The 27,233-nt window shown below is 45.0% G+C and overlaps 2 protein-coding genes across 6 annotated transcripts in view; both read right to left on the minus strand.

The window, feature by feature from the left end:
• Positions 1-86: 86 nt before the first annotated feature.
• Positions 87-9,173, minus strand: si:dkey-24p1.6 (protein sel-1 homolog 3). Of its 3 annotated transcripts, none has more exons than XM_082966751.1 (23): positions 8,857-9,173; positions 8,236-8,707; positions 7,831-7,957; positions 7,598-7,719; positions 7,389-7,504; positions 7,238-7,299; positions 6,824-6,947; positions 6,597-6,732; positions 6,372-6,512; positions 6,034-6,245; positions 5,726-5,905; positions 5,496-5,615; positions 5,269-5,409; positions 5,096-5,158; positions 4,824-4,997; positions 4,591-4,718; positions 4,420-4,503; positions 4,239-4,329; positions 2,650-2,737; positions 2,444-2,553; positions 2,203-2,330; positions 543-648; positions 87-469 (listed from the first exon to the last, which is right to left on the minus strand). In XM_082966751.1, the coding sequence occupies exons 1-23, from the start codon at positions 8,908-8,910 to the stop codon at positions 326-328; spliced, it is 3,123 nt and encodes a 1,040-aa protein (XP_082822877.1). In that variant the 5' UTR covers positions 8,911-9,173; the 3' UTR covers positions 87-325. The 3 variants fall into 3 exon arrangements, with proteins under 3 accessions (XP_082822877.1, XP_082822878.1, XP_014018889.1); XM_082966752.1 differs by having other exon boundaries at positions 87-450; positions 6,815-6,947; positions 8,857-9,172; XM_014163414.3 differs by having other exon boundaries at positions 6,815-6,947; positions 8,857-9,172.
• A 373-nt stretch (positions 9,174-9,546) lies between these two features.
• The window catches only part of stim1a (stromal interaction molecule 1a), a 46,593-nt gene continuing 28,906 nt past the window's right edge, over positions 9,547-27,233 (minus strand). The window contains exons 8-13 of one of the 3 annotated variants that reach the window (XM_014163419.3): positions 20,421-20,598; positions 18,996-19,163; positions 17,104-17,204; positions 16,601-16,833; positions 13,072-13,135; positions 9,547-12,030 (exon numbers count right to left, since the gene is read on the minus strand). In XM_014163419.3, coding sequence (XP_014018894.1) covers positions 11,496-12,030; positions 13,072-13,135; positions 16,601-16,833; positions 17,104-17,204; positions 18,996-19,163; positions 20,421-20,598 — 1,279 coding nt within the window. In that variant the 3' untranslated portion in view covers positions 9,547-11,495. Of the gene's footprint in view, positions 12,031-12,741; positions 13,136-16,600; positions 16,834-17,103; positions 17,205-18,995; positions 19,164-20,420; positions 20,599-27,233 lie in introns of all 3 variants that reach the window. The other 2 variants (XM_014163418.3, XM_014163417.3) reach the window with 2 other exon arrangements.

Genomic DNA, 27,233 nt, shown 5'->3' on the forward strand with positions numbered 1-27,233 from the left:
CTCTGTTCAGGGACACCACGGTGCTAGTCAATCCCCACCCCCTGGATGATCTGTTCTACACTGGAGCCCCAGTCAGTAGAAAATAATGATTTTCAAATCAGTTTGCTTTATTAATACTGCTCACTCAATAGACAGTTTTATACCATGATCATACAGAACATTGAAATAACTTTATACATTCAATTTAAGAAATTGTGCTTAATTCCAGATAAAACAAAGATAAAAACACAAAAACAATTTACCTTTAGCTATAAAAACAAAATCAGTCAAATAAAAAAAATCTGTGAAAAAAGTTTTTGCTCCCGATACAATCAAGTCGTCTTCCTCATAGTGCTGATGGGTTTCCTGGTCCTAGTGATAATAAGACATGATGCCACGCCCCCTCAGAACACGGAGGATGATGAAGAGGATTGGTGGAACTGCAACTGCCATGACCACAGTACCAGAGACCTGAGGGAGAGAAGACAGCCTAATATCAACGCTCATGGCATACTGTATCAATGTTGAATACTACAAGTTCAATGTTCAAACATCATACATACCTTGATAGTAGCACTGTAGTCCTTTTGGAAAGACTGCAGATAGGCATGGAATAGGGCAAGGCTGCAGGGTAAGTAGGACTCTGCTGTGCTGTTGGAGTCTCTGCACCTATGGAAAAGTATAGGAATTGTACAGTGAGAACAGCCTAACCAGTTGACAATAATATACCAGACTGGATAAGGGGAGGACTATCCTCCTCAGTGAATTTCATAAAAATGTAAATAGTGAAACATTATAAATGTTATCCTTTTTAGATAAAACTATACTAAATATATTATTGTCACCAAATAATTGATTAAAACACACTGTTTTGCAATGAATGTCTACAAAAGCCTCAACAGTAAGGTAGCACCATGGTGTAGCTGGAGGACAGCTGGTTTCCATCCTCCTCTGGGTACATTGACTTCAATACAAAACCAAGGTGGCTCATGGTTCTCACCCCCTTCCATAGATTTACACAGTAATTATGACAACTTCCAGAGGACGTCCTCCAACTTATCAGAGCTCTTGCAGCATGAACTGACATGTTGTCCACCCAATCAAAGGATTAGAGAATTAATCTAGTACTGAAAGCATAAGCTACAGGTAGCTAGCACTGCAGTGCATAAAAGGTGGTGAGTAGTTAACTCAAAGAGAGAGAAAGACAATAGTTTAACAGTTTTGAACAAATTCATTTATTCAAAAATGAAGGAGAAGCGCGCGAGAGAGATTTTTTTTACACTTACTTAGCTAGCAAATGCAGCTAGCTAGTTAGTTTAGCCTATTCAAACACCCAACTCAAACAGAAAGGGATGCTATGTTACCTAGCTGGCTATGGCTAACTCCTCCAAGTCAAGGTAAGCTTTTGGTTTTATTAATTTATTGCCAGCAGTGTAACCGCTAAACTGCTTTCTAACTGTACACTGTACTGCATGATAGTAGTGGATTTACTAACGCATTAGTTCTAGTAGCTATGTTGTTGACTTGACGTTAGCTAATATGGTGACAACGATGAAGGCTGTGTGTAGCGGTTAGCAGTTTTGATATAAAGGTTAAAGATTTTTTTCCCCAGTCACAGACAGCTGATATGTTGTGCACTGATGTCCACAAGTGAAGGGAAAAGGTGAGAGAGCTTGTAGATGCGAGAAGGTATTATACAATGATATGGCTGCTATGAAAGTGAACTGTGTTTACATGTGATCAGGGGTGTATTCATTCCGCCGATTCGGTTGAAAAAGGTTTCTTAAACGGAAGCAAACGGAACGAAGCGGGGATAAACATATCTGAATTCTTCCAATACAAACTCTCATTTGCAACTCTTGGACTAATGATTACACCCTATATCAGCTAGATGCAGGCAAGATTGTGTAAGGCAGTATTGAATGTTTCAATGTCTGTCACCTTGATTACTAAAATGTATCACAACTTGTGTGCACCTATGTTGTAAACTTTCATTCATAGGCTAGGTTGTAGCAACCTCATGATAGGTATGGGGAAAATTAGAATATCATGTAGTAGTCTAAACCTATCCATGTTACATTGAGCTGGGTACAGGGAATCTTAATGACAGTCATCCAATATGCTGTAACAGAAATAAGGCCAAGATCCTAAAAAAATCATATCCTCAGGTAGTGTGCATGGCATTCTCCTGTTGTTAATGGTGTACAGTACCACAGTACACACCTGCGGTAAAGTGTAGTCGCCAGCTCAGTGTTATCTGCCATGTAATGCTGTGTCAGACCCAGTTCAGACAGGACGGACAACGGTAACCCCTGTTCCTCTTGAACAAGCACACCAAGACTGTACCAGCCCTGTGAGAAAAAGCATGTAGAGACACACACACACAAGTGTTGCAGATGAGTGGGAAGGCATTTCTTTAATGAGATGGCAATGACATCACACGTATGTAACCAGGCTGGCATACCTGAGGGTCACTCCTTAGTGCTGCCTGTTTGTACATCTCTGCTGCTGCTGCCACATCTCTCGGGCTCCGCTCATGTCCTTCATACAGCAGGTCACCCATCCTGATCAGGGCTGGAGAGGATGGATGGAGGTAATATTAAAATAATCTTTCTGAGAAAAGTGCAACGACGGAGTCAATGCAGACTATTTATGTCAAAGACAATTCACCATAGGGATCAGGATCTTGTGCCTGGCTGGTCAGGTTGTAGTGTCTCCTCATACACTGCACTGCAAAAGTGGGATCCAGGAAACCTCCCTATTGGAAAGGTCAGTTATAACTACATGTGTGTCACGTATTTATATATACTGAATAAAAATATAAATGCAAAATGAAGTGTTGGTACCATGTTTCATGAGCTAAAATAAAAGATCCCCGAAATGTTCCATACGCACAAAAAGCTTATTTCTCTCAAATTGTGTGCACAAATTGTGTACATCCCTGTTTGTGAGCATTTCTCCTATGCCAAGATAATCCATCCACCTGACAGGTGTGGCATATCAAGAAGCTGATTAAACAGCATGACCTTTACCCAGGTGCACTTTGTGCTGGGGTCAACAAAAGGCCACTCTAAAATGTGCAGTTGTCACAACACAATGCCACAAATGTCTCAAGTTTTGAAGGAGCGTGAAATTAGCATGCTGACTGCAGCAATTCCCACCAGAGTTGTCGACATATAATTTAATGTTAATTTCTCTGCCATAAGCCAAGTCCAACATGTTGCAGAGAATTTAGCAGTACGTCCAACCAGCCTCACAACTGCAGCCCAGGAACTTCACAGCCAGCTTCTTCACCTGAGACAAGCCACCCGGACAGTTGATGAAAGTGTGGGTTTGCACAACTGAAGAATTTCTGCACAAACTGTCAGAAACTCTCAGAGAAGCTAATCCGCGTGCTCATCGTCCTCGCCAGGGTCTTGACCTGACTGCAGTTCAATGTCGTAAACCAACTTCAGTGGGAAAATGCTCACCTTCGAGGGCCACTGGCACGCTGGAGAAGATGAATGCTGGTTTCAACTGTGCCTTGCAAATGGCAGACAAGGGTGTATGGCATCCTGTGGGCGAGTGGTTTGCTGATGACAACGTTGTGAACAGAGTGCCCCATGGTGGTGGTGGGGTTATGGTATGGGCAGGCATAATCTACAGACAACAAATACAATTGCATTTTATTGATGGCAATTTGAAAGCACAGAGATATTGTGACGAGATGCTGAGGCCCATTGTCGTGCCATTCATCCGCCGCCATCACCTCATGTTTCAGCATGATAATGCACGGCTCCATGTCGCAAGGATCTGTACACAATTCCTGGAAACTGAAAATGTCCCAGTTCTTCCACGGCTTGCATACTCACTAGACATGTCACCCATTGAGCATGTTTGGGATGCTCTGGTTCGATGTGTAAAACAGCGTGTTCCAGTTCCCGCCAATATCCAGCAACTTCGCACAGCCATTGAAAAGGAGTGGGACAACATTCCACAGACCACAATCAAAAGCCTGATCAACTCGATGCGAAGGAGATGTGTCACGCTGTATGACGTGTCACCTTTTTTTAAGGTATCTGTAAACCCAATGCATATCTGTATTCCCAGTCATGTGAAATCCATAGACTAGGGCCTAATAAATGTATTTCAATTGACTGATTTCCTTATATTAAATATTTTCGCATGGTGCGTTTTATATTTTTGTTCAGTATAGTTATAGTTATGCATTGATATACTGTATCATCACTGTGGAAACAAGTTTCATCAATCAAACTCACAGGGTTTTGTTCACATAGGTACGCCACATTGAACTGGGCGGCTGCAAATCCTGACTCAGCTGCCATCATGTAATACAACAAGGCCATTAAGCTGTAAAACAGTAGAGACATTAGGTTCATACAATAACAAACATTAGAAATTAGTGTTATCATGTAATGTTCTAACAAGAGAGATGGTCACCTATCCCCTTTAAAATAGTAATCCAAGGCCTTCCTGAGGACCATTCCAAGGTGTCCGTTGTGCTCAGCTGCCCACTTAACCCATCTGTAGTAAAAACAGAGTGATTGGCAAGCAATGCAAAGTAATGTTTTAATCAGATTCATTAAAAAACAAATGAATTTAGAGACTAACAATACAGCATCTGCTGGACGCCTCTTGACTCGGCCAGGGATCCCTGTGGTCCACACATCAGCCAGATGAATGGAGCCATCGATGTTTCCTCTTTGGGCAGAGTTCAGGTAGTAGGTATAGGCCATGAACTGGGAGAGACAAAACACTGTTGGTTCATTATCTCAGTCCAATAGATGCCGATCAGTGTGTAAGCTACGTAGGAGACCACAGGGTATACTGACAGTCGACCTGACCTTGTCTGCAGCTTTCCCAGGATACAGGCCTTGGGAGTACATGACACCCAGATTCATAGCAGCATCTGAGCTGCCTTGTTTATCAGCCTGTTCCCACAGCTGCACTGCCCGCTGGTAGTCTTTCTCAAACTGCTCATAGTACCAGCCAAGGGCGTTGATCGCTGGCGTGAAACCCTGTGGGATCAAATGGTATGATGAGCAATTTTGAAGGTGTCATTGTAGTCCTACAGCCCATGCATAATGATAAAGTCCTGAACATAATATTGACCAACCTGCTCTACTGCTTTCTTCAGGAAAGTGACTGCCCTTGGAATGTCTTTCTTGACTCCTTGGCCCTTAAACATATTTGATGGTATTGTCAAAATAGGCTAGACATTATTATCATTGAACTTAGAATAACTATAGAGACTGACTGTGTCATCAAACTGAGTAATTGACCTCCGACCTGCATGAGGACTATGGCATAGTCATACATGGACACTGGGTCCCCCAGACGGACAGCTCCTCTCTCATAGTGTCTCACAGCAGTCTGGATGTCTGGAGACACGCCCTGCTGGCCCCAGAACAGCATACGGGCCACAGCTTGCTATAGAAGAGCAGTTCAACCATTATCACAAAAGATTTAGTGAGATTATGTTTAATACTGAAAACAATCAGACAGATGTATAGTACCTCTGCATCTGCGGCTCCATTGCGGGCCTGGAGTTTTAACCAGTGAAAGATATCATGGTTTTCATTGGTTTGGAACCTAAGCACTTCCTCGTTGTTCAGGTAAATAGATTCTACAAACATCTACAAAACAGACATACTAGATGAGGAGCAGTTTCATTAAATGACATGTTTTAGGATTGTATAATACTTGCATTGACTAAGATTATCTTGCTTCAGGCACAAAGGCCTACCTGCTGAGGTGAGGGGTTGTGATGGTCGGAGGATGTCTGCTTGGCGATGTTAGAGTAGTAGGCATAGGCCAGGTCAGAGTCTGGGGGGATGCCATGCTCACCTAGCTGGTGCAGGTGCCCCAGACGCAGCAGGGCCAGTCTCCAGTCCTTCTGGGCTGACAGCAGGGACAGTAGCCATGCCTGGAGGATGAGGGGAATAAGAGACATGCAAAGTACAAATAGGAGGTCTGGAGTTTCTCCTGACCATGAAAAACTCCTGGCCGTAGTCATGACGACATACACCTGAACACACACACTCATCCACCCACCTTATTGGGCTGCCTCTCCACTCCTACACCACTGCTGTAGAGCACTGATGAGAGGTGTAGAGCTCTGTTGTTCCCCAGACAGCCAGCTTGCAGCAGAAGGGCCATTATCTTGTTAACTACTCCAGTGGATCCTGTGCTCTCTTGACGCAGCTTACGCAGAGACAAGGAGTACAGAGCCCTTCCCACTGATGCCAGATCAACCTTTCTGCCACCTGGGTATACAGTATAAACAATAACATTAGAGAGATTGCAACATCCTCATGAAATGGTGTTAACTGGTGGGACACCGTCGGAGGTTAAAATAATTGTAGAAGAGTATTATTATGACCAGCTCTTACCATGCTTGGTGGCCAGTATCTTTGCCAGATGAATTGCATAGCGTCTTTGAGGGGCATTGGGTGCCTCCCAGGGTTCACAGTGTGGTGTCACAGCTAGACGACATTTTAATGTCCACTCATGATAAGCATCCATACAGTTCTCTGGAAAACAGAGGTAGTTTCAGTTTGGATGGAGTGATATTTTATACACCATCATGCCATCTAGTGGATATTACAAGTCATTACCAGACTCTTGTTTCTCTCTGGCTCTCAGTAAATATCCAGTCAATTTGACATGAAGCTCCAACTGAAATTCCTGACAGGACTGTAGCCATCCAGTCAAATTCAGAATCCTAATAGGGTCTGGAACAATGACTTCAGACTGTGGGAGACAAATGAATACAGGTGTAACATGTTTTGTTGAATTACAGATGGATTTGGATGTGTCTGAATGTGATTCTTACCGGCCTGACCTCAGGTATTCTGTTTCGATAGTACACCAACGGTCCATAATAACCTTCAATTCCTCTCATAAATTGACCTCCACTGACCACAAAGTAGCCCTCCGTGTCATCCAGGTGTATAGGATCTCTGAACCTGTTGGAAACCAGTTCCATATTCAAAATGATTCTGACATGCTATAGCAGGGGTGGGCAACTCCAGTCCTCGAGGGCCTGATTGGTGTCACACTTTTCCTCCATCCCTAGCAAATACAGCTGATTAATCAAATTTCATTCTAAACTGAAGATCGTGATTCGGTGATTATTGGATTGAGGTGTGTTAGCTGGGGCTGGGGCAAAACTGTGACACCAATCAGGCCCTCGAGGACTAGAATTGCACACCCCTGTGCTATAGATTTCTTTATTTTGTTCTGTGTTCATCCTTACATGTGTTTTGCAGTATGAACCAAACGTTGCTGCCCATCTATGCACACCATGGTGACATCCACCTAAAAAGAATCCAGAAGAAGAGACATTACTGGTTAGACTCCTGAAACACTGATTTCCTGTCTACTGTGGGTATGGGTTTAATACTGACCATTCTTCCACGCAGCTCCACATTGATGTGGCACCACTGGGCCAGGGGCACCTGAAACGGGCAAAGGAACGCTGAGGACCTCCCAGTCTCCCCATGCATCTGGACATGCAGCTGGCCTGCAGAAGACGTTATAACTAAGGAATAGGCATTATACTGGTATAATAATGCATCTGGCCATTTGAGAAGTGAGAATAGAAGAGCAATGTTACCTGATCTTTTAAGGAACAAATTGGGAGTGGCATAGTTATTTTGATAGTCTATGTGGTGAAAAACGGCACACAAGTTTTCCTGGCAGGATTGGGTCAGGAACACCCAGATGGAGAACATACACCTGGCAACAGGAGAGAATAAAAGTATCAAATATTATCCTATGTTAATATCCCCAACATGAAGCCCACGTCTTTTAGCATGCACATACAGACTATGTAGCTAGTGGTCTTACCATGGAAAAGAAATATCTTGGAGTCGCAAGTACTCCAGGACCTCGTTGCTATAGGCATTTAACGTCTTGGTGATGCCAAAGTTCTCTCCAGTTGAGGCATACATGGACGACAACAAATGGACTGTCTCTGAATGGGAGATTATTTTGTGATAAAATGAGAAATGCTAGGATATAAAGGTTTGTATGAAGTTTGTTATAGTTTATAGACTAAATATGTTGAAAATGAATTACTGACTGAGCTGTCTTACACTACGAGACATTGTTTGACTATGACTGCTTTTAGTGTCTCAATGCTCTACCACAACCACAATGTGGTTTTTAAAATCTTTACTTTGTATAGTCAACTATTGTATCATTGTGGACTCACATTTTTCTAAATAACTAACTCTACACTACAGTAATTACCTTGTTCCACAGGGCATTGTGAGGTGGTGGTCCTGCGGGTTAACCACAGCATCTGTGTAGCCCAGCCAGGGCAGAGTTGATGCTGCTTCATGGGGCGACTGAGAGGGGACGTGGGCTGCAAGCTGACCACCGCAGTGGCCTGGCCTGACCTGTAACCGTCCTCAGATCCCTCCTCACTGACTGAGGCACGCAGCATGCCACTGAGCACCCACTGAGTGTCAGGCACAACCCAGTCAGGCTGGTACACCAGCCAGTCAGGGAGGCTCAGTAGCAGAGTCCTAATCCGGTCTGGACCCGGCTCACAGCTCCAGTGTCTCTGGAATACCGTGGAGCTTACTCCAGTGTCATAAGACACCAGACACTCCACCAGCACCACAGCTGGTTTAGAACAGGAGTACAACACTTTCAGAGAGTAGCCAGGCACTGGCTCAGCTGGTGGGTTCAGGAACATCACATCTGAACCCCAAACCAGCTGTGTGGAGGGAGAGGAGGAAAGCCACCAAAATAGTATGTACATCGAAAGTTGATACATTTCTTTAAAATTAAGCACCTAAATTGAAACATTACTGTGTGTGCATATGACAGGTATTTTGAAAATAGATATAGTACAACATAGCCTACCTGTAAACTGAGATGAAACAGTAATAAACACTTATCCAAGTAATGCTGGTTCATGGTCCGACTGTGGGGGTGTTTAATTCCTTTAAGATGATGGCTGCTCAATAAAAAGTCGGTTTAAATGTTTTCATGCTGAGAAGCACACGAAAGACAAACACTAAAATATGTCAAATTAAAAGGTTAGCAGTAAAAACGCCAATAAAGGACCATATAGTCAAATCTAGTTTAAAAAAGGTGCGTTTGCTGTCGTTTTGACTGGAAGAAACCTGAGAAAGTTTCAATGACGAGAACCCGGACTAATATCCTGCTTTGTCCACAAGTGAAACAAGTGCTTATGTAAATATTGGAATAAATGCACACACAGCTCCACCTGTTAGCTGCGCAATCAGACGCATGACGTGACTAATAGATTGACGGGTTATTTGATATACGGAGCAGTCCAACTCGCCTAAATTCCCTCAATGTGTTACGGCATTCGGAAATGTTTACACATTTAATACATATTGCGCTTGTGTTTTACTGTGAACTAGAGGGATAATAATGTTTTAAAAAATGTACATAAAATAAATAGCAATACCCAAGTCTGTTCATTATTCAGTGCCAATTACTCCTTGCTACTGTTTTGTGTGTTAGTATCGCCACTTATAGCACACCAAACAGAGCTCTTCGTATCTGATAAACAAAGGCCATGTCTTTCATTCAAAATAGTTTATTGCTATCATGCAGGAGTGCCATAAAAGTCTAGAGAACGTCACAGAAGGTGCAACATTTTCTGTCTCTGTACAAATATATGTATTCATAAATAGAAGCTGAAAAGGAGGAGTCGGGGTTAAAGTAGGGGAGGAGAGAGTCATGACGCTCGAGCTGACCTCTGCCTCAAGCCCATTATAGACGTTAATACAGTAGCTGACATGCATCAATACAACTCAGTGCAGTATCCTGGCAACAGACAGACACTCACAGATAGACGGCATAATTCATATTACAGCTGCATCGTGCAGAAGAGGTACAAATTACACTTTAAAAAGTACCAATAGGAAGTTCATGTTTTCAACTGATCAATGAAAGAAAATAATTCCATTTTTCATCCATACCATCAATCGCACTGTGTGAGTCCTCCATTGGGGGGCGATGGCGTCGTCTGGAGAACTGCTGTGGTTATTACAGATTCAGGAGCAGTCGAGCAAGTCAATTGTTTAGGAAGTTATAGGATAGTCCCTACTACCAGAATGTATCGTGACATCCTTTTCTAAACCATGTGTGCCCTCAAAACCATTAATGCAAGTGAGTTTATAATTGTGACCAGTAGATACCATTACTGTTATTGTGTGCTTGACTTTGGATCTGTATACTGTGAATATAGGTGATCAGGGTAGTCTACAGTACAAGCTAAAGTAGCAAACACACCTCCAGAATGCTCTAAACAGCTTGGGAGTCTTTGAAATACAAACGCTGCCTGAAACTCTCTGTCACCCACATAATTTCAAGCAATGTCAAATTGATCACCTTATTTTAGTTTGGAGTCCCCAGATAAAAAAATGGAAGGCAGTGCTACTCATTCTAAAGCGGCCTCTAACGTACAGTACATATATAGCTGATGAGAAGAATAAAGGCCACTGGACCAGAGTCTTTGTTTTGGCATCTCCAACATCCACCTACAGCACTCCTAATGATTCACATGATATCTCTTACTCCTAATGATTCACATGATGTCTCTTACAACTGCAAAGTAGATTGATACAATTGGCAATTTGCAAATGTAGACATTTACTTCAATAAACATTTGACATTGATATTACATTCATATAGTTCAAGTAGTCCTTTTGAATAACTTTCCCCTCTATTAGGGAACTTAGATCGTGGACAATTACTTCTTGCACTGTGACACAGGCTACCTAGCTTTGTATGTGCTGGGGGGTCTTCGAGGGGTTTAAATCAAGCACTTCTACATCACTTCCAAAAGGTGCACCATCCTAGGGAAATGTTTGCCTAGTGTGTTGCTGTGTCTGCAGTTGTACTGGAAGAGTTCTGCCAACATTGGTTGCTAGATTTCTTGTTAGCACAATTGACTCGGGAGGTTTTTGCAAGTATTGTTCAGCCCTTTTCAGCCCCCCTCTCACAACTGACCAACACTGACTACCATTAAGTACTTAAAAGGTCCATCTGACACCATTTTCTGTCAAACACATAACAAGGTGGTTGGAGATTAACCAAAAGAAACAACTGAGTTACGTGTTGTCTGAGCAGAATAGGGATAAGAACCAAGCAAACACCTAGAAGCATTCAGAGAATATCAGTCAAACAAAGGTGAAGACATGCAAACTGATACAGGTTGAAGTAAACCAAAAGACATCCACCCAGGAGACTTGTTTCCCTTTGAGAGACTGGCACCCTTTCCTACTAAATAAATAGTGCTTTACATTCCACTATACAATACCACCCATTCCCAACATAATCAGGACAAAAATCATATAATCAGATAGCTGGTTGCTCCCACAGTTCCTCAGGGAAAGTACCTACAAATCCATAAAGCCAAAGATTTGTGCCATCGAGTGTGACCAGTGAACAACCCAAAACAACTTCTCCAAAACAGAAACAATAATAAGTGAAACCTCTTTAATAGTCTTTAGTAGCCCTCGTTATTATTTCTTCTGTTTTTTGAAGATCTTGAAGGTGTGTTTCTTACGGCTGGCGACGGAGTCTGTGTCTTCTCCCGTGGAACCACTGTCTTCCTCCAGAGGGCTCTTCTTGGAAGAGAGCTGTGGGATGCGGCTGCTGCCCTTGGTCCCTGCGACCCCAGGCTGGCCCCCCGTGGGGGAGGAGGTGTCAGCGTCAGTGGAGTTGGGGCTGAGGGAGCGGGAGGACTCTGACATAGATATACCAACGAGACCAACATTCATCTCTCCCAGGCTGGCTGACTTCTCGATGCTGTACACCTTCTTCATCAGGATGGGGCTCTCTGGGACTGGCTCGGCCAGGGCTCCTCCTTCATGGACACGGTTCCCTCCGTTAGGGGTGTGGGCATGCAGGGAGGGCTCGTCGGAGGCGGAGCGGACGGGTTGGCCATACAGGAAGGAGGTGGGTTTCACCAGGTGGCCCTTGGAGCTGTAGGCGGACAGACGATCACCGATTTGGGAGAGGGACAGGGAGGAGTCTGAGTCTGAGCGGTTCAAATCCCTGTGGAAGAACAGAAGAGAGTCGGTGGAGGAACAGAGGTACAGTGAGGCCCAGTCCAGAGACATTCTATAGCCTCTACCCCCTAGGCACTTCAAGTAGACCTGAAAGAACTGGACAGATATAAGCAATGGTAGTATCTCCATTTTCCCCTCTGATAGGCTAGGTGGATTTTTTACCATCAGATGGAACGCCTACACATTTCTAATCCTTTCAGAACTATGGGGTAGAGGCCTATGGGGTACAGGCTGTTCTGGACTGAGCCTGACTGAAAAGTGCATCCAAGCTAAACCACTGCATGCTTGAAGTAATCTATCCAATGCCTGTAAAGCCAAGGACACAGTGGGCTCTACTCGCCAACAGCAACTCCACATCCTGTTAGTAGTGCAGGCAGAGGGAAGGGTTGTTTGGGCTATCGAGAAAGACAAGAGTTGGGAGTGGATGGCAAAAACTAAAATATGAAATGATGAATTAGGCAGAAAAATGTATTTAACGAAAAAGTAATAATGCATAAGAATGTACGTAAAATGTCACAGGTTGCAAAATGGGTGAGTTATAGTTAGATGAAACAATCGTTTATGAAAATGAGAACACTGCAACCCAGATAAGAAAAGAAAAATATATATATATGAAACTATGGGGGGTGAAAACATAGGCGGAGAGAAAATCCCACGCGCATGCGGTGCGTGTGGAGGGAAGAGAGCAGAGGGGTACCCGAAGCTGCTGCTGCGCTGGAAGTCTGGGATGGTGTCCATGGGCTGAAAATAAGACGAGTGATAGACATGGGAGGAATGAGGAGCGGAGGAGTGTAAGGAGGAGGAGGAGGAGTGGAAGTGGGAGGAGTGGGGCTGACGGTAGGAAAGAGGTGGGGAGGAGGAGCAGATGATCGCGGGGTGCGAGACAGCCGAGGACAGGGGAGGCAGGGGGAGGGCCTCAAACTGTTGGAAGGACTGGCTGTGTGACTGTTGGAGGGTGGCCCTAGACCTGGATGAGTAGGAGGTACCGTCTCCCTGCTGCCCCGCCAACAGGCAGGTCTCTACCAACCTCTGGGAGCCCATGGCCAGCTGGGAGTCCATGTGGCGCTGACGCAGGGACATCATACTGGGAGCTATAGAGACAACACAGAACACCACCATTATCAACAACCACTCTCTGATTATATTACACACACAACACACACAACACAGGGTGAGGGACAAGAGTAGGCTGGAATTGGACTGGGAGGGCACTAGCAGAAGACATGGGTGTTTGAGACATTTCAGTATTGAATTAGTGTTGTTGACCTTTGTGTTGAGCAATTCAGTAATGTTCGGCTGGGAGAAATGCAAGTGATGGATGAAAAATATCTGATGTTCAAACACCTGGGCCTTAGCTATGCCAGTATTGACAAGAAAACAGGAGGGATGGCACTGTCTGGTGAGAAGTTTGTCTGGTGAGGATTCTTGCAGGGGGGACGAAAGTTAAATCTTTCATCATAACCAACCCTTCCCCCTTCATTGTAGATCATTATTTGTAAAATCAGTCAGTGGCAGTATGTTGTGAGGGGGTCTAAGAACATTAGTCACTGGTGAGTGGAAGTGTGCTCTGGGTGATGAGGAAGAAGATTGAGGATCAGGCTAAGGAAGAAGAGCAAGTCATTGGACAGCTGGAGACAGTACAGCCAGGAGTATGTGGACGCAGCATGGAGAGTTTGCCTTATCCATCTACAGGCCCTGTCCCAGGCCAGAGTGTTACAGCTATATCCATCTACAGGCCCTGTCCCAGGCCAGAGTGTTACAGCTATATCCATCTACAGGCCCTGTCCCAGGCCAGAGTGTTACAGCTATATCCATCTACAGGCCCTGTCCCAGGCCAGAGTGTTACAGCTATATCCATCTACAGGCCCTGTCCCAGGCCAGAGTGTTACAGCTATATCCATCTACAGGCCCTGTCCCAGGCCAGAGTGTTACAGCTATATCCATCTACAGGCCCTGTCCCAGGCCAGAGTGTTACAGCTATATCCATCTACAGGCCCTGTCCCAGGCCAGAGTGTTACAGCTATATCCATCTACAGGCCCTGTCCCAGGCCAGAGTGTTACAGCTATATCCATCTACAGGCCCTGTCACAGGCCAGAGTGTTACAGCTATATCCATCTACAGGCCCTGTCCCAGGCCAGAGTGTTACAGCTATATCCATCTACAGACCCTGTCCCAGGCCAGAGTGTTACAGCTATATCCATCTACAGGCCCTGTCCCAGGCCAGAGTGTTACAGCTATATCCATCTACAGGCCCTGTCCCAGGCCAGAGTGTTACAGCTATATCCATCTACAGACCCTGTCCCAGGCCAGAGTGTTACAGCTATATCCATCTACAGGCCCTGTCCCAGGCCAGAGTGTTACAGCTATATCCATCTACAGACCCTGTCCCAGGCCAGAGTGTTACAGCTATATCCATCTACAAGCCCTGTCCCAGGCCAGAGTGTTACAGCTATATCCATCTACAGACCCTGTCCCAGGCCAGAGTGTTACAGCTATATCCATCTATAAGCCATGCCCATAGTGTTACAGCTATATCCATCTACAGGCCCTGTCCCAGGCTAGTGTGTTACAGCTATATCCATCTACAGGCCCTGCCCATAGTGTTACAGCTATATCCATTTACAGGCCCTGCCCATAGTGTTACAGCTATATCCATCTACAGGCCCTGCCCATAGTGTTACAGTATGTGCTCTGTGGTTTTGACAGGGGTGGGTGACTCTAGGAGACAGAGGGTTGAGGTCAGGACGAGGGGTAGCTAAAAGGCCAACCAGAGTATTTCCTGAGGGACTGGCTGGCCGAACCCACAGACCACAGATCACTTGCTCGCTGGTCCTTGAGCCAATTGGTGTCTGGGGGTCGACCAGAGACACGGACGGCCGCCGCAGCCAAAGAGAAGTGTTGTTGGAGGGAGAGGGGTAGTGAGGGAGGAGGGGACGTCATTAGTGTGGATTAGAATACTTACTAGAGGACTGCAGTGACAGAGGTCTAGAAGGAGACTTCAGAACTAGAGCTCAGCTTACCGCTGCAGTTAGTATCAGCCCTTCACTCTAGGTCTGCTATAATCAGAACTCAGACAGTATCAGCCCTTCACTCTAGGTCTGCTATAATCAGAACTCAGACAGTATCAGCCCTTCTCTCTAGGTCTGCTATAATCAGAACTCAGACAGTATCAGCCCTTCTCTCTAGGTCTGCTATAATCAGAACTCAGACAGTATCAGCCCTTCTCTCTAGGTCTGCTATAATCAGAACTCAGACAGTATCAGCCCTTCTCTCTAGGTCTGCTATAATCAGAACTCAGACAGTATCAGCCCTTCTCTCTAGGTCTGCTATAATCAGAACTCAGACAGTATCAGCCCTTCTCTCTAGGTCTGCTATAATCAGAACTCAGACAGTATCAGCCCTTCTCTCTAGGTCTGCTATAATCAGAACTCAGTTACTGCTCAGTAGAGCTGATTACCAGGATACCATAGAACACAATGTTGACCAATTAAGTCAATAAACATGTTCCAATAAATATAATAGATTTAGGTTGCCAAGACAAGGACTAGAAATAACAACTAAAGTACGCTGTTCGCATCATAACTCCCTTTGAGATCGTAACTGGTTAATAAAAGCTGTAGTTCTCCATTTCAAAAGAAGAAACCCTGAGTAGTTCATTCCTTAGTGGCTGAAACAAGGTGATAAATGTGTACCCCCAGGGGAATGACTTGACAACAATAGAAAGCAAGGCTCTATGTAAGGAGAGAAAACTAAATGGTCTTCCAGGCAGCACTATGAGAGACTTTTAATTGAGTGCATGCACCATTGTGCCTTCCTCTTTCCCAAATTGGTCTAGATCAAAGCTAAACCTTATGAAGCTTATAGGAGGACAATGGCCTTTCATATTGCTTACTATTACTTCATGTTCAGTCCTTCATTTCAGCCGTGTCCAAACAGCACATTCCATTGGTCAGACTAGGAGACAACTGCTAAAAATAGATCAGCACAAAGATTTGGTGTCATGAAGTATGTATTTCTTCAGAGGTTCAATTTCCACAGCAATGGATATCAACATTGTGCACCTTGTTCTCATCTTACACTCCATCCCAGAAGTGAAATTCCCATATATCGAGGCACTCATTTCAAAATTGAGAGAAAATAAAAACTCCCCAACCAACTGTTAATATGTATATGAAAAATACCAAAAAAATGTGAAATTACAATTCATACATTACAGATTTACAAACACGGATCAAATTTTGGGGTATTTTATTAGGATCCCCATTAGCTGTTGCGAAAGCAGCAGCTACGCTTCCTGGGGTCCACTGTGGGGCTCTCACTGTGGGACACTCTCAATCACAGACAAAACAACCCAGACAAACACCCCGAATCCCTTCACAAACCGGGCTGCTCATTTGAATAAATTGAGATGATCGTTGATAATATTTTGTGTCTGTATGCTAATTTTCATATGAGGGTTGACTTTTGGATTTCCCCAGGAGGCCCTTGGTGTATTTAGGAGAAATTTTGCTACAGAGTACCACAGTGGGGCCGAGGGAGTCAGACCAGCCCTTACATTGCAGAGTACCGGGCGATATGATGTCCTCGTCCATGTCGTCCATGTCATCAGACATAATGAAGTGCTGGGGTGTGGCCCGGCCGCCCATGAGGCTGGGGTCAAGGTTCAGGGTGGAGGCCAGGGAGGAGAGCCCAGGGTTATTGACGATGGTGAACCCAGTCAGAATCTCAATCTGCTGCCAGCGATGCAGCCTCTCCCTCAGAGCAGCAGTCACCTCACCCAGGGCTTGTCTGGATCCGAGGAGAGGAGGGGGCAGAGGAATACAAGCACAGATTACATTTTTACATTTACATTTTAGTCATTTAGCAGACGCTCTTATCCAGAGCGACTTACAGTAGTGAATTCATACATTTAATTTCATGCATTTTTTTGTACTGGCCCCCCGTGGGAATCGAACCCACAACCCTGGCATTGCACACACCATGCTGGCGTTGAACATAGATATAGAACATATTGGCTGTAGACAAATCCTAAAATACTCTATCTGTAATTAAACTCACTTGGCTGTCAGAATTTGGTGATCTACATTGTCCAGACAGGAGCTGTGTGCCACATGGAAGGTCCCAAAGATGGTGTTCCTCTTCTTCTTGATCTTCTCTGCCTGCAGTCACACACACGATAAAACATTACTCCCAGGTTCGGTCAACTCTGTCACACTAAGGGTCCAGAGTTTCTCCTGCTCACATTGTCAGATAAATCTCCTGGCCCTACTCATACGGTATATCTAGTCCCCATACTGTATACAGTGCGTTTGGAAAGTATTCAAGCCCCTTCCCTTTTTCCACATTGTTACAGCCGTATTCTAAAATGGATTAAAAAAATGTTTTCCCTCAATCTACACACAATAACCCATAATGATAAAGAGAACAAGTTTTTAGAAAATGTTGAAAAATTATTAAAAATAAAAACAAAAATACCTTATTTGCATAAGTATTTAGAACCTTTGCTATGAGACTTGAAATTGAGCTCAGGTGCATCCTGTTTCCATTGATCATCCTTGAGATGTTTCTACAACTTGATTGGAGTCCACCTGTGGTAAATTCAATTGATTGGACATGATTTGGAAAAGCACACACACCAGTCTATAAAAAGGTCCCGCATGTCAGAGCAAAAACCAAGCCATGAGGTTGAACGAAATGTCCGCAGAGTTCCGAGACAAAATTGTGTCGAAGCACAATGGGGAAGGGTACCAAAACATTTCTGCAGCATTGAAGGTCCCCAAGATCACAGTGGCCTCGATCATTCTTAAATGGAAGAAGTTTGGAACCACCGAGACTCTTCCTAGAGCTGGCCACCCGGACAAACTGAGCAATCGGGGGAGAAGGGCCTTGGTCAGGGAGGTGACCAAGAACCCGATGGTCACTCTGACAGAGCTCTAGAGTTCCTCTGTGGAGATGGGAGAAACTTCCAGAAGGACAACCATCTCTGCAGCACACTCCACCAATCAGGCCTTTATGGTAGAGTGGGCAGACAGAAGCCACTCCTCAGTAAAAAAGGCACATGACAGCCCGTTTGCCAAAAAGCACCTAAAGGACTCAAAGACCATGAGAAACAAGATTCTCTTTTTCTGTTGAACCCAGGTTTGAACTCTTTGGCCTGAATGCCAAGCGTCACATCTGGAGGAAACCTGGCACCATCCCTATGGTGAAGCATTGTGGCAGCATCATGCCGTGGAGATGTTTTTCAGCGGCGGGGACTGGGAGACTCGGGAAAGATGAACGGAGCAAAGTACAGAGAGATCCTTGATGAAAACATTCTCCAGAGCACTCAGGACCTCAGACCGGGGAGAAGGTTCACCTTCCAACAGGACAACGACCCTAAGCACACAGCCAAGACAACGCAGGAGTGGCTTCGGGACTAGATTCTGAATTGTCCTTGAGTGGCCCAGCTAGAGCCCAAACTTGAACATCTCTGGAGATACCTGAAAATAGCTGTGCAGCAACGCTCCTCATCCAACCTGATAGAGCTAGAGAGGATCTGCAAAGAAGAATGGGAGAAACTCCCCAAATACAGGTGTGCCAAGCTTGTAGCGTCATACCCAAGAAGACTCAAGGCTGTAAATCACTAACAAAGGTGCTTCAAAGTACTGATTAAAGGGTCTGAATATTTATGTAAATGTGATATTTCATTTATTTTAATACATTTGCAAAAATGTATAAGAACCTGTTCCTGCTTTGTCATTATGGGATATTGTGTTTAGATTGATGAGGGGGGAAAAAAACAATTTCATCTATTTTAGAATAAGACTAACGTAACAAAATGTGGAAAAGGTCAAGGGGTCTGAATACTTTTCAAATGCACTGTATCTAGCCCTCATGCGGTATCGCTATCTCTAGTCTTCATGCGGTATATCCAGTCCTCATGCGGTATACCCAGTCCTGTGGCATCTCACCCCTTCTTTAGCCACCAGTAGCTGCTTCTCAGCGTTCTGCTTCTTGATGTTGTAGTACTGCACCTCCACCTCGTGGGTGAGCTGCAGCCACTTCTGGAGGGACTCTGGTGGGGACCAGCTGCAGCGAGACTCCAGCTCCTTCTCTGCCTTCTTGAGGGCCATGCGCACCTGCACACACACACACAATGTCAACATACAGCACATAACTTCTTATTGACTCCATACAGCAGCGAAAGGAACACACCAAAGCCCACACTTTAAGGTCAAAGTCCAACACACAAGTTGAGTATTCAGGACAAATGTGTCATTCCCACACTGTGACAAGTCTCTCTGGTGTGGATGTGGAGGTGGGGATGAGAGAGGGAAACGTGATCTCATTGGCTCGTGAAAGCTAGCACTCTCTTTGTCTCCTGACAGCCTCATTAAGAGCTGTGCAAATGAGCCCAGAGCCACAGAGGCATCCAGCCGCCCTTAGACTCAATCACTGCCAAGCCTTAATGGATCAGCACTGGGCCAGCCAGGGGAGCAGAGGGCCTGTAAGCCATGTGCACAGGGAGAGTTAGGGCTGTATATGGGGCCATGTGACATCAGAGTGGTTCTCCTGTCTGATCAGGCAGGCACGAGGGCTGACCTGGTTTGACCTCCACTGGGACACGACAACAAGAGAACAAACCTCCAGAGAAACCCTCCAGATGAAATGAGCATTCCAAATCCTCTGAAGAACTAGGCCATGGTTTAGGATATGGTGCAATGGGCCCTGCAGTCAGGAGCTGTGAATCTAATTGTTATGTCATATGAAAGCATTCAGAGCTGATTCAAAATATTCTCTGGCTGATTATGTGTGAAAACGGAACAAGAATATTAATGCATTTTTTGATTTTCCTGAAATTTAGCACAGTGGTTCCTTTGCAGGAAGTAGGCTAAATAAAATAAATCCTCTTCCTAGGCATGCATGATAAAAAAAGACTAAAAAGAGGGAGCTATCTCAGGCACTTTCTCTAGTCATATATTGAGAACTGAAATCAGATAAAGGAGTGACTATTGCTTCCTCCAGCAGACTGCTGGTCTCAGGAGACCATAGTGATAGTAGCAGATTGATGAGAGAGTACACATCATGAGCCCTCTGCTCACCTGCCTTGTGTGGGCTGACCGCTGCTTCCTTCCCTGAGCTAAGTGGGAGTTATGCCTACTGATCGCATTCGGCATCTAACCCACCTAAATATATAGCTGGTCCCTAGAATATAGACTGGTTAACAGGGTTCAGTCAGTTGGAGTGTCTCTCCTCTTGGGCTTTACTCTACAGGTTTCTGTTACTGGCCTCAACCACATCTCGTCTCTCAACAAGTATCCCACAAGAATAATTCCCCCTCAACCACATGCATTGGTTCTCCACCCGTCTCTCTCCAAAGTGGTACAGCCCAGTACCTGGTCCAGCTCCTCCTCGGCGTATTTCTGCCGACTCAGCTCGTTCTCGGTGCCCTCGCGGAGCTCCTTCAGCCGCTGGGCCTCCTGCTTGGCACAGTTAATCTCATCCCTCAGCTTCTGTTCCAGGTTCACCTTCTCCACCTCCACCGTACGGTGCTCCTCCTGGGCTATCTGCAGCCTGGGGGAGGGGGAGCGAGAGCAAGAGAGAAATAATCAGACAAGGAAAAGCATGAGATGTAATCTGTTATTTTCCTGAACACATGGCCTGACAAGGAAGAATTCTAGGGTCTTGTTACAGGTGCTAGTAATCAGTGACTCAGCAATGACAGGGGCAAACAATAGAAGTGCCTGTATCTTTTTACTACTAGATGCCAGGGAGACTGGCATGTCCACATAGCATCCTCCAAACAGCTGTCCTTGGACCTTGATGCTCCTGGCTATAAAGAATGACCACTATAGAGCCCAAGGAAGGCAGGGATCCATCACTGGAGAGCTAGGAGTCTCTGTCGTCCTCTGATTTATATGCTGCATGTAGTTGAGATTCCCCGGGCAGACAAAGACATGGTTTGTTTTCCAGGCAGGGTCCAGTTTCAAGAGCTAGCTACAGTAGTGGAAGTACAAGGCAACAGGCTGCTGGAGGCAGTGTAACTACATCAAACAGTTGAGCACTAGTTTGTTGTTCCGGAATGTAAGCCTATCACAGGGATTTCCACGCTTCCTTGACATTTCACACACACACACACACACACACACACACACACACACACACACACACACACACACACACACACAACTGAACAGTCATTCATGAAAAACTACAAAATAACATAAATGTATTATTCAGTGGAACTAAAGCAAGGGAGATCACAGATCATGCAGTCAAGAGAGAGAGTCTACTCACTCTGTAGACAATGCCATGAGGCTTAACACCAGCCCAGCAGTAGGCTAAGTATGTAAGTGACTGTGTGTAACGATAAAATGAGGGGCTTGCATCTTACAGTACGTGGCTGAAAACAATGGCTAACGTGTAGAGGGCAGCTGTCAGACCGCTGAATGACATCAAGGCTTGGAAAGGCCAGGCCAGGAATGGGAGCCCCAGTTGTGACAGAGCCCAGTACTCTATGGCCTTTCTGTGTTGGGATTATGGTGCCCTTCTTCTGCCACAGTAGAATGAGAATGTACTGTATTACCGTCATAAACATGTGGTCCCCAGCGCCTCAGACATTACTATATCAAGACCAACATGGAGTCCATTTGTGGGATGGCTGGCTTTGTCATGCTGGGCTAGTGCAGTGTCACGTCACACTATCCTGTGAGGTCTGTCACAAGACCACAGTTCAAACACACAGAGGGCCCACAGGGAGAGATAGGACTGTAGATATTCGTGTTATCCACAGGGAGACTGCTTTAGCTTGTACACAACCTAGGCTGCTATGTTTTAAAGAGATCACATCATATATTTCAGATTATCAATATCTGATTAGAATTGGTGCATTGAAATTATTAAGAGAATTTCAATTTATATAAACTAACCTGAATTCATGGAGTATCTATCCGCAAGAGTTACAAAATCAATGAGTAAGAGTGATAACAGGTTTTACACCACCAGAGAGCAGCCTCCTCCCACCAGAGGTAGAGGAGGTAGAGCTGCAGTCAAGAGGAGCCTGACGAATCACCCTGAATTGAATTATGCTGCTCTATTACATACATTGTCTGAATCTGCCATCCTATATGTTGTTTGTGTGACTTCATTTCAAAATGCGGGGAGTGTTATGCAAAAATTCATCAGTGATTCGATAGCCTAACAAATCTAAGTATCGAAGTTGACAACATGACCATGGAGGTTGGCTCTGGCCCAACCCATTAGTTTCTGGGGCCAATCAGAATGTGTTGCACATTGTAGAAATTGTCAGGGAGGGAGGCAAATCCAGACTGATCATGGAGAAGAAACATCTGTTGGCTGGAATGATGTGGATGGGTAGCTAGGCAACAGTGAAAGGTGATCCTGGGGTCTGAGGATGGAAAATGTGGGCAGTGGGCCCTCCCACTAATGCTCTCGACCCTGACCTCTACCATTCACTAGCCACAGCAGCAACAACGGCAGGGCAGGCAGGCACTCCACTGAGAGAAGACCAATGCGGACACTCAGCCCCACTGCACTGCACTGCAGGGTCCAACAAAGGACTTATGTACTGTACAAGCGAACATCATCAAAGCCTATTTGCAGGACCAGCTCAGTACCTACAGGCTGTAACCGGGCTGATATAGATTTGCATGAATAGCATTCCTACGAGTGAGACTAGTTTTAAATCAATGTCATTTATGAGCAACTGGAAAATGAGCAGCAGAATGCGGAGATATATATACATCTGTTTATTCAACGGGTGGGTCTAATCCTGAATGCTGATTGGTTAAAACTGCATTCCAGCCTGTCTATTCCACAAGTTACCACCAGCTAAATCTATGATGTTAAAATGCCTATTTACTCTGTTCCATCTGACTGCGCAATCCACTGTCTCATCAGCCCAGCCAGGCAATTTATACACTTGATCTCCACTATAAAAAGCATCTAGACATTATCTTACATTTCTTTTAGAGTAACATTTCGTTTTCAACAGTGGAGATTTGTATAAACCTTTGTCTCTCAAACATTTGCAACATTGTTCTAATATTCAAATTTGATCTCCAGCTGTCCCATAGTAATGAACGTTTCGGGAGTGGGGACGAGACAGACTGGCTAAGAAATGCTGCCTGTCTAAATTATGGATCAGCTGGCATCATTTTCATGGATACACTGCATTTGGAAAGTATTCAGACCACATGACAGGCTGTATTTGAGGAGTTTCTTCCATTCTTCTCTGCAGATCCTCTCAAGCTCAGGTTAGATGGGGAGCGTCGCTGCACAGCTATTTTCAGGTCTCTCCAGAGATGTTTGATCGGGTTCAAGTCCAGGCACTGGCTGGGCCACTCAAGGACATTGAGACTTGTCCCGAAGCCATTCCTGCATTGTCTTGGCTGTGTACTTAGGGTCGTTGTCCTTTGGAAGATGAACCTTCACCCCAGTCTGAGGTCCTGAGCGCTCTGGAGCAGGTTTTCATCAAGCATCTCTGTACTTTGCTCCGTTCATCTTTCTCACATTCCTGACTAGTCTCCCAGTCCCTGAAAAACATCCCCACAGCATGATGCTGCCACCACCATGCTTCACCGTAGGGATGGTATTGGCCAGGTGATGAGCGGTGTCTGGTTTCCTCCAGACGTGACGCTTGGCATTCAGGCCAAAAAGTTCAATCTTGGTTTCATCAGAACAGAGAATCTTGTTTATCATGGTCTGAGAATCTTTTAGGTGCCTTTTGGCAAACTCCAAGCAGGCTGTCTTGTGCCTTTTACCGAGGAGTGGCTTCCGTCTGGAAACTACCATAAAGGCCTGATTGGTGGAGTGCTGCAGGAATGGATGTCCTACTGGAAGGTTCTCCCATCTCCACAGCAAAAATGTATACAAACCTGTTTTCGCTTTGGCATTATGGGGTATTGTGTGTAGATTGATGAGGGAATACATTTATTTGATACATTTTAGAATAAGGCTGTAACATAACATTTTGAAAAGTTGAAGGGGTCTGAATACACACTGTATACTGTATGAGGACTAGATATACCGTATGCACTGCATACAAAGAAATGTCAATTGAAAAAAGATAAAACGAAATGGAGTGCAGCTAGTTTGCAGTCTTTCCAGCTTCAGTTTGAAGTGATTGTGTTAGCTGTGTTGTTGGCTAGCTCCTCTGAACAACAGTGTCCTGACGAGAGAGCACATTTTCTATGCCAAGCGAAATTGCACCTCATTAGCTCATTGTTATGGATGTATCCAAATAATTATCATCATTAAACAGCTTAAACAAATGCAAATGTAGCTACTTTGCTGTTATTCTGGCTGCACTATTTGACGTGACCGTAAATTAGCCAAAGTTGGTTAGCTAGCAAGCAAGGGATAAGAACGTTGCCAGTCAGTATCGCAATGGAACATATAGAACGAACGCCTGGGTCGCGTCCATAGATACAGAACAAAAAGACTGAACGAGTGGGTCGCGTCTCTGGCAACGGAACCAATAGAATGAACAACTAGGCGGTTTGGGTAGCAACCCTAGATTTGTGTTGGGACTATATCTTGGGGAAGGATGAAATAGTATGAATAAATTCCCACCCAAAAATGTAAATATGTCAATCATTATTTGAATATGTTTGTAACCCATCTCGGGCCTAACATCCGTGCCAATATGTGCTCCAAACACAGGCTTCTCTGGGATTATCACTTAAATATACCTATCAAGAGCCATATATGGGAGGTGTATAAACACAATATCCATCACCCACGTCATCTAATGATCCTGTTTAGTAGAGACGTGTCCTTGTCCTGCACACTACAGCAGACACACACTACGGCAGACCTCCGTCCACATAGGAGTGAGTAAGTGGTGGAGGTGACATGGAAAGCGTGTGAAGAGGTAATGCCTGGCACCAGCTGGTGTTGTTAAAGACACCCAGAGTACAAAACGAGGTGAAATAGGCCTACCGCTCCACGGAGAGCCCCCTCCCTCCCTACGTCCCTCCCTACATCCGTCCCTCCCTACATCCGTCCCACAGCAGTTAAAACGGAAGGCTGAGGCTCGTGGCCAGGAGACTTGATCCGGCGACGGGATCTCCCTTGAAGGTCTGGCCAGACAGCAGCTGGCAGCAGGAAGCAGGAACGGCTAAAGACACAGAGGAGATGACCCCTCTCCCCAGCTCCCCGGGAGAGCACAGGAGACATTGCCAGCCTGTCCACCCAGTCACACTGAGTCACCCTGTCTTACATGTTCTCTTCCCCTGCTTCCATTACAGGGCTCACATAGGAGACATGTTTGCCTGTCCCCTAACGTCCAGACAGTCAGTCTGTATGCTCCCATTCACTGTTACAGTAACAAGTGTTTAACAGGAGGGTAGCAGGCATCTCAATGTCAATGCTTTGGTTTGCTGTGGTATAACAACTGTAGACGAAAGTCTATAACCCCATAGGTACAAACTACAAAACAGCAACAATACAAAAACTGCATGCACATTACCTAGTACGCATGAGATATTGCAATGCCTCTGAAAAAAACAAGAATACATACATACATACATTACATACATACATACATACATACATACATACATACATACATACATACATACATACATACATACAATTGGCACGTGAAATTATTGTGATTTATAAGACACTGTCACTAGGTGTTTCAGAGAGTTGCAGCCTCATCTGAATGTCCCACAGCAGTGGGTGAGATAGGTTTAAACACAGTCAACATGGTGGCATGAGGAATGCCAGAGATGTTTTACTATCACAGTGAATGAACGGGGAGGGCATTACTAACCCCTGTTCCCAACTGACAGGATGTGATATACAAAGTTTCTGTCTGGGGAGAGAGGGACGTCGAGAGGCATAACATGTCTCTGTTCCAGGGCTGCTCTCCTCTCCTCTCAGTGCAGGACACAGCCCCGGTAAAACTCTCAGCTAGCAAGGCTATGGAACACACAGCTCGCCCATGCAGAATCAATGACCTGGTAGCAAGGACAGCAGATGGGGGCCTCTTTATGGCTAGGCTAAGTTGGTGGATCAGTAGGCCTACGTCACAGGAGGTTGGCTGGTGGACAAGCTTGTGGCAATGGCTAGAGTGGAATAAGTACAACGGTATGAAAGACATGGTTTGCAGGTGTTTGATGCCATTCCATTAGCTCTGTTCTGGACATTATTATGAGCTGTTCTCCAGTCAGCAGCCTCCTGTGGTCTACGTCAAGTAGGCCACTGTACGGAGTCAGCATGATTGAGCCATAGATGAACAAGAGGATGTGAAAATAATCCATCTCCATGCTGTCTTCAGAAAGCATGAATATAGGCAGTGCTAATGGCAGAAATTACAAGGCAAGAAACTACAGTGTTCTACACATGTTCATACTGTTTCTGTACCATACCGGGGATACGGCGTTACCAGAAGTACATACAAGAGGCACTATTTCAAATTCATATTACAAATAACAAACAGTGACACACAAAACTATTTAGGCAACAAAGATCTTGATCCTGGAGGGGATTGAATCTCTCTGCTGTGGTCCCGTGTGGCTCAGTTGGTAGAGCATGGTGTTTGCAACGCCAGGGTTGTGGATTCGATTCCCACGGGGGACCAGTACGGAAAGAAAAGAAAAAAAATGTATGAAATGTATGCATTCACTACTGTAAGTCGCTCTGGATAAGAGCGTCTGCTAAATGACTAAAATGTAAATGTAAAATGTAAGAAGCTTGATCTTGACACATAGCCACTTAGCTAGAAAGTTGGGCAAACCAAAAGCTGGATATAATTTATTTGACATATCTTAGATTTCTTATAGTTAACTTCTTGTTATAACCAGTGGCGTAGCCCTTTTTTTTTTTTAAAGGTATTGAAAATCATGTCGTCTGTATTTCTACAATATCCTGGTATAGGGTTTATCGCCCAAGCCTAGACTGCAGCTTAAAAAAGGGGAGGACAGCCAGGCAGTCTGCCTGCCAGGGGAAAGCGCTTGAGCCTCCTGGCAGGGGAAAGAGTTTGACCTTCCTGGCTTGTCCCCATGCCCTGGAATGGCGAATGAGCCTGTTGGTCTGTATTCAACAGCCACACTACACCATGCTGCAAGACATACTTTCCGCTCCCCTGTCACGATACAGAAACACCCACCCACGCACACCTCACCAAAGCAGCTGTGCGGGGTACTATAATACTAGTGACCAGGACAGAAGCCAGAGAG

This window comes from Salmo salar, chromosome 20 (genome assembly GCF_965601325.2).
Source record: "Salmo salar chromosome 20, fSalSal1, whole genome shotgun sequence".
Taxonomy (NCBI): domain Eukaryota; kingdom Metazoa; phylum Chordata; class Actinopteri; order Salmoniformes; family Salmonidae; genus Salmo; species Salmo salar.

Coding starts and splice junctions, on each gene's coding strand:
- si:dkey-24p1.6 (XM_014163414.3), bottom strand. CDS start 8,910: ATGAACCAGCATTACTTGGATAAGTGTTTATTACTGTTTCATCTCAGT. Junction 6,513..6,596: donor CAGAGAGAAACAAGAGTCTG/GTAATGACTTGT, acceptor TCTGTTTTCCAG/AGAACTGTATGGATGCTTAT. Junction 5,616..5,725: donor ACAACCCCTCACCTCAGCAG/GTAGGCCTTTGT, acceptor TCTGTTTTGTAG/ATGTTTGTAGAATCTATTTA.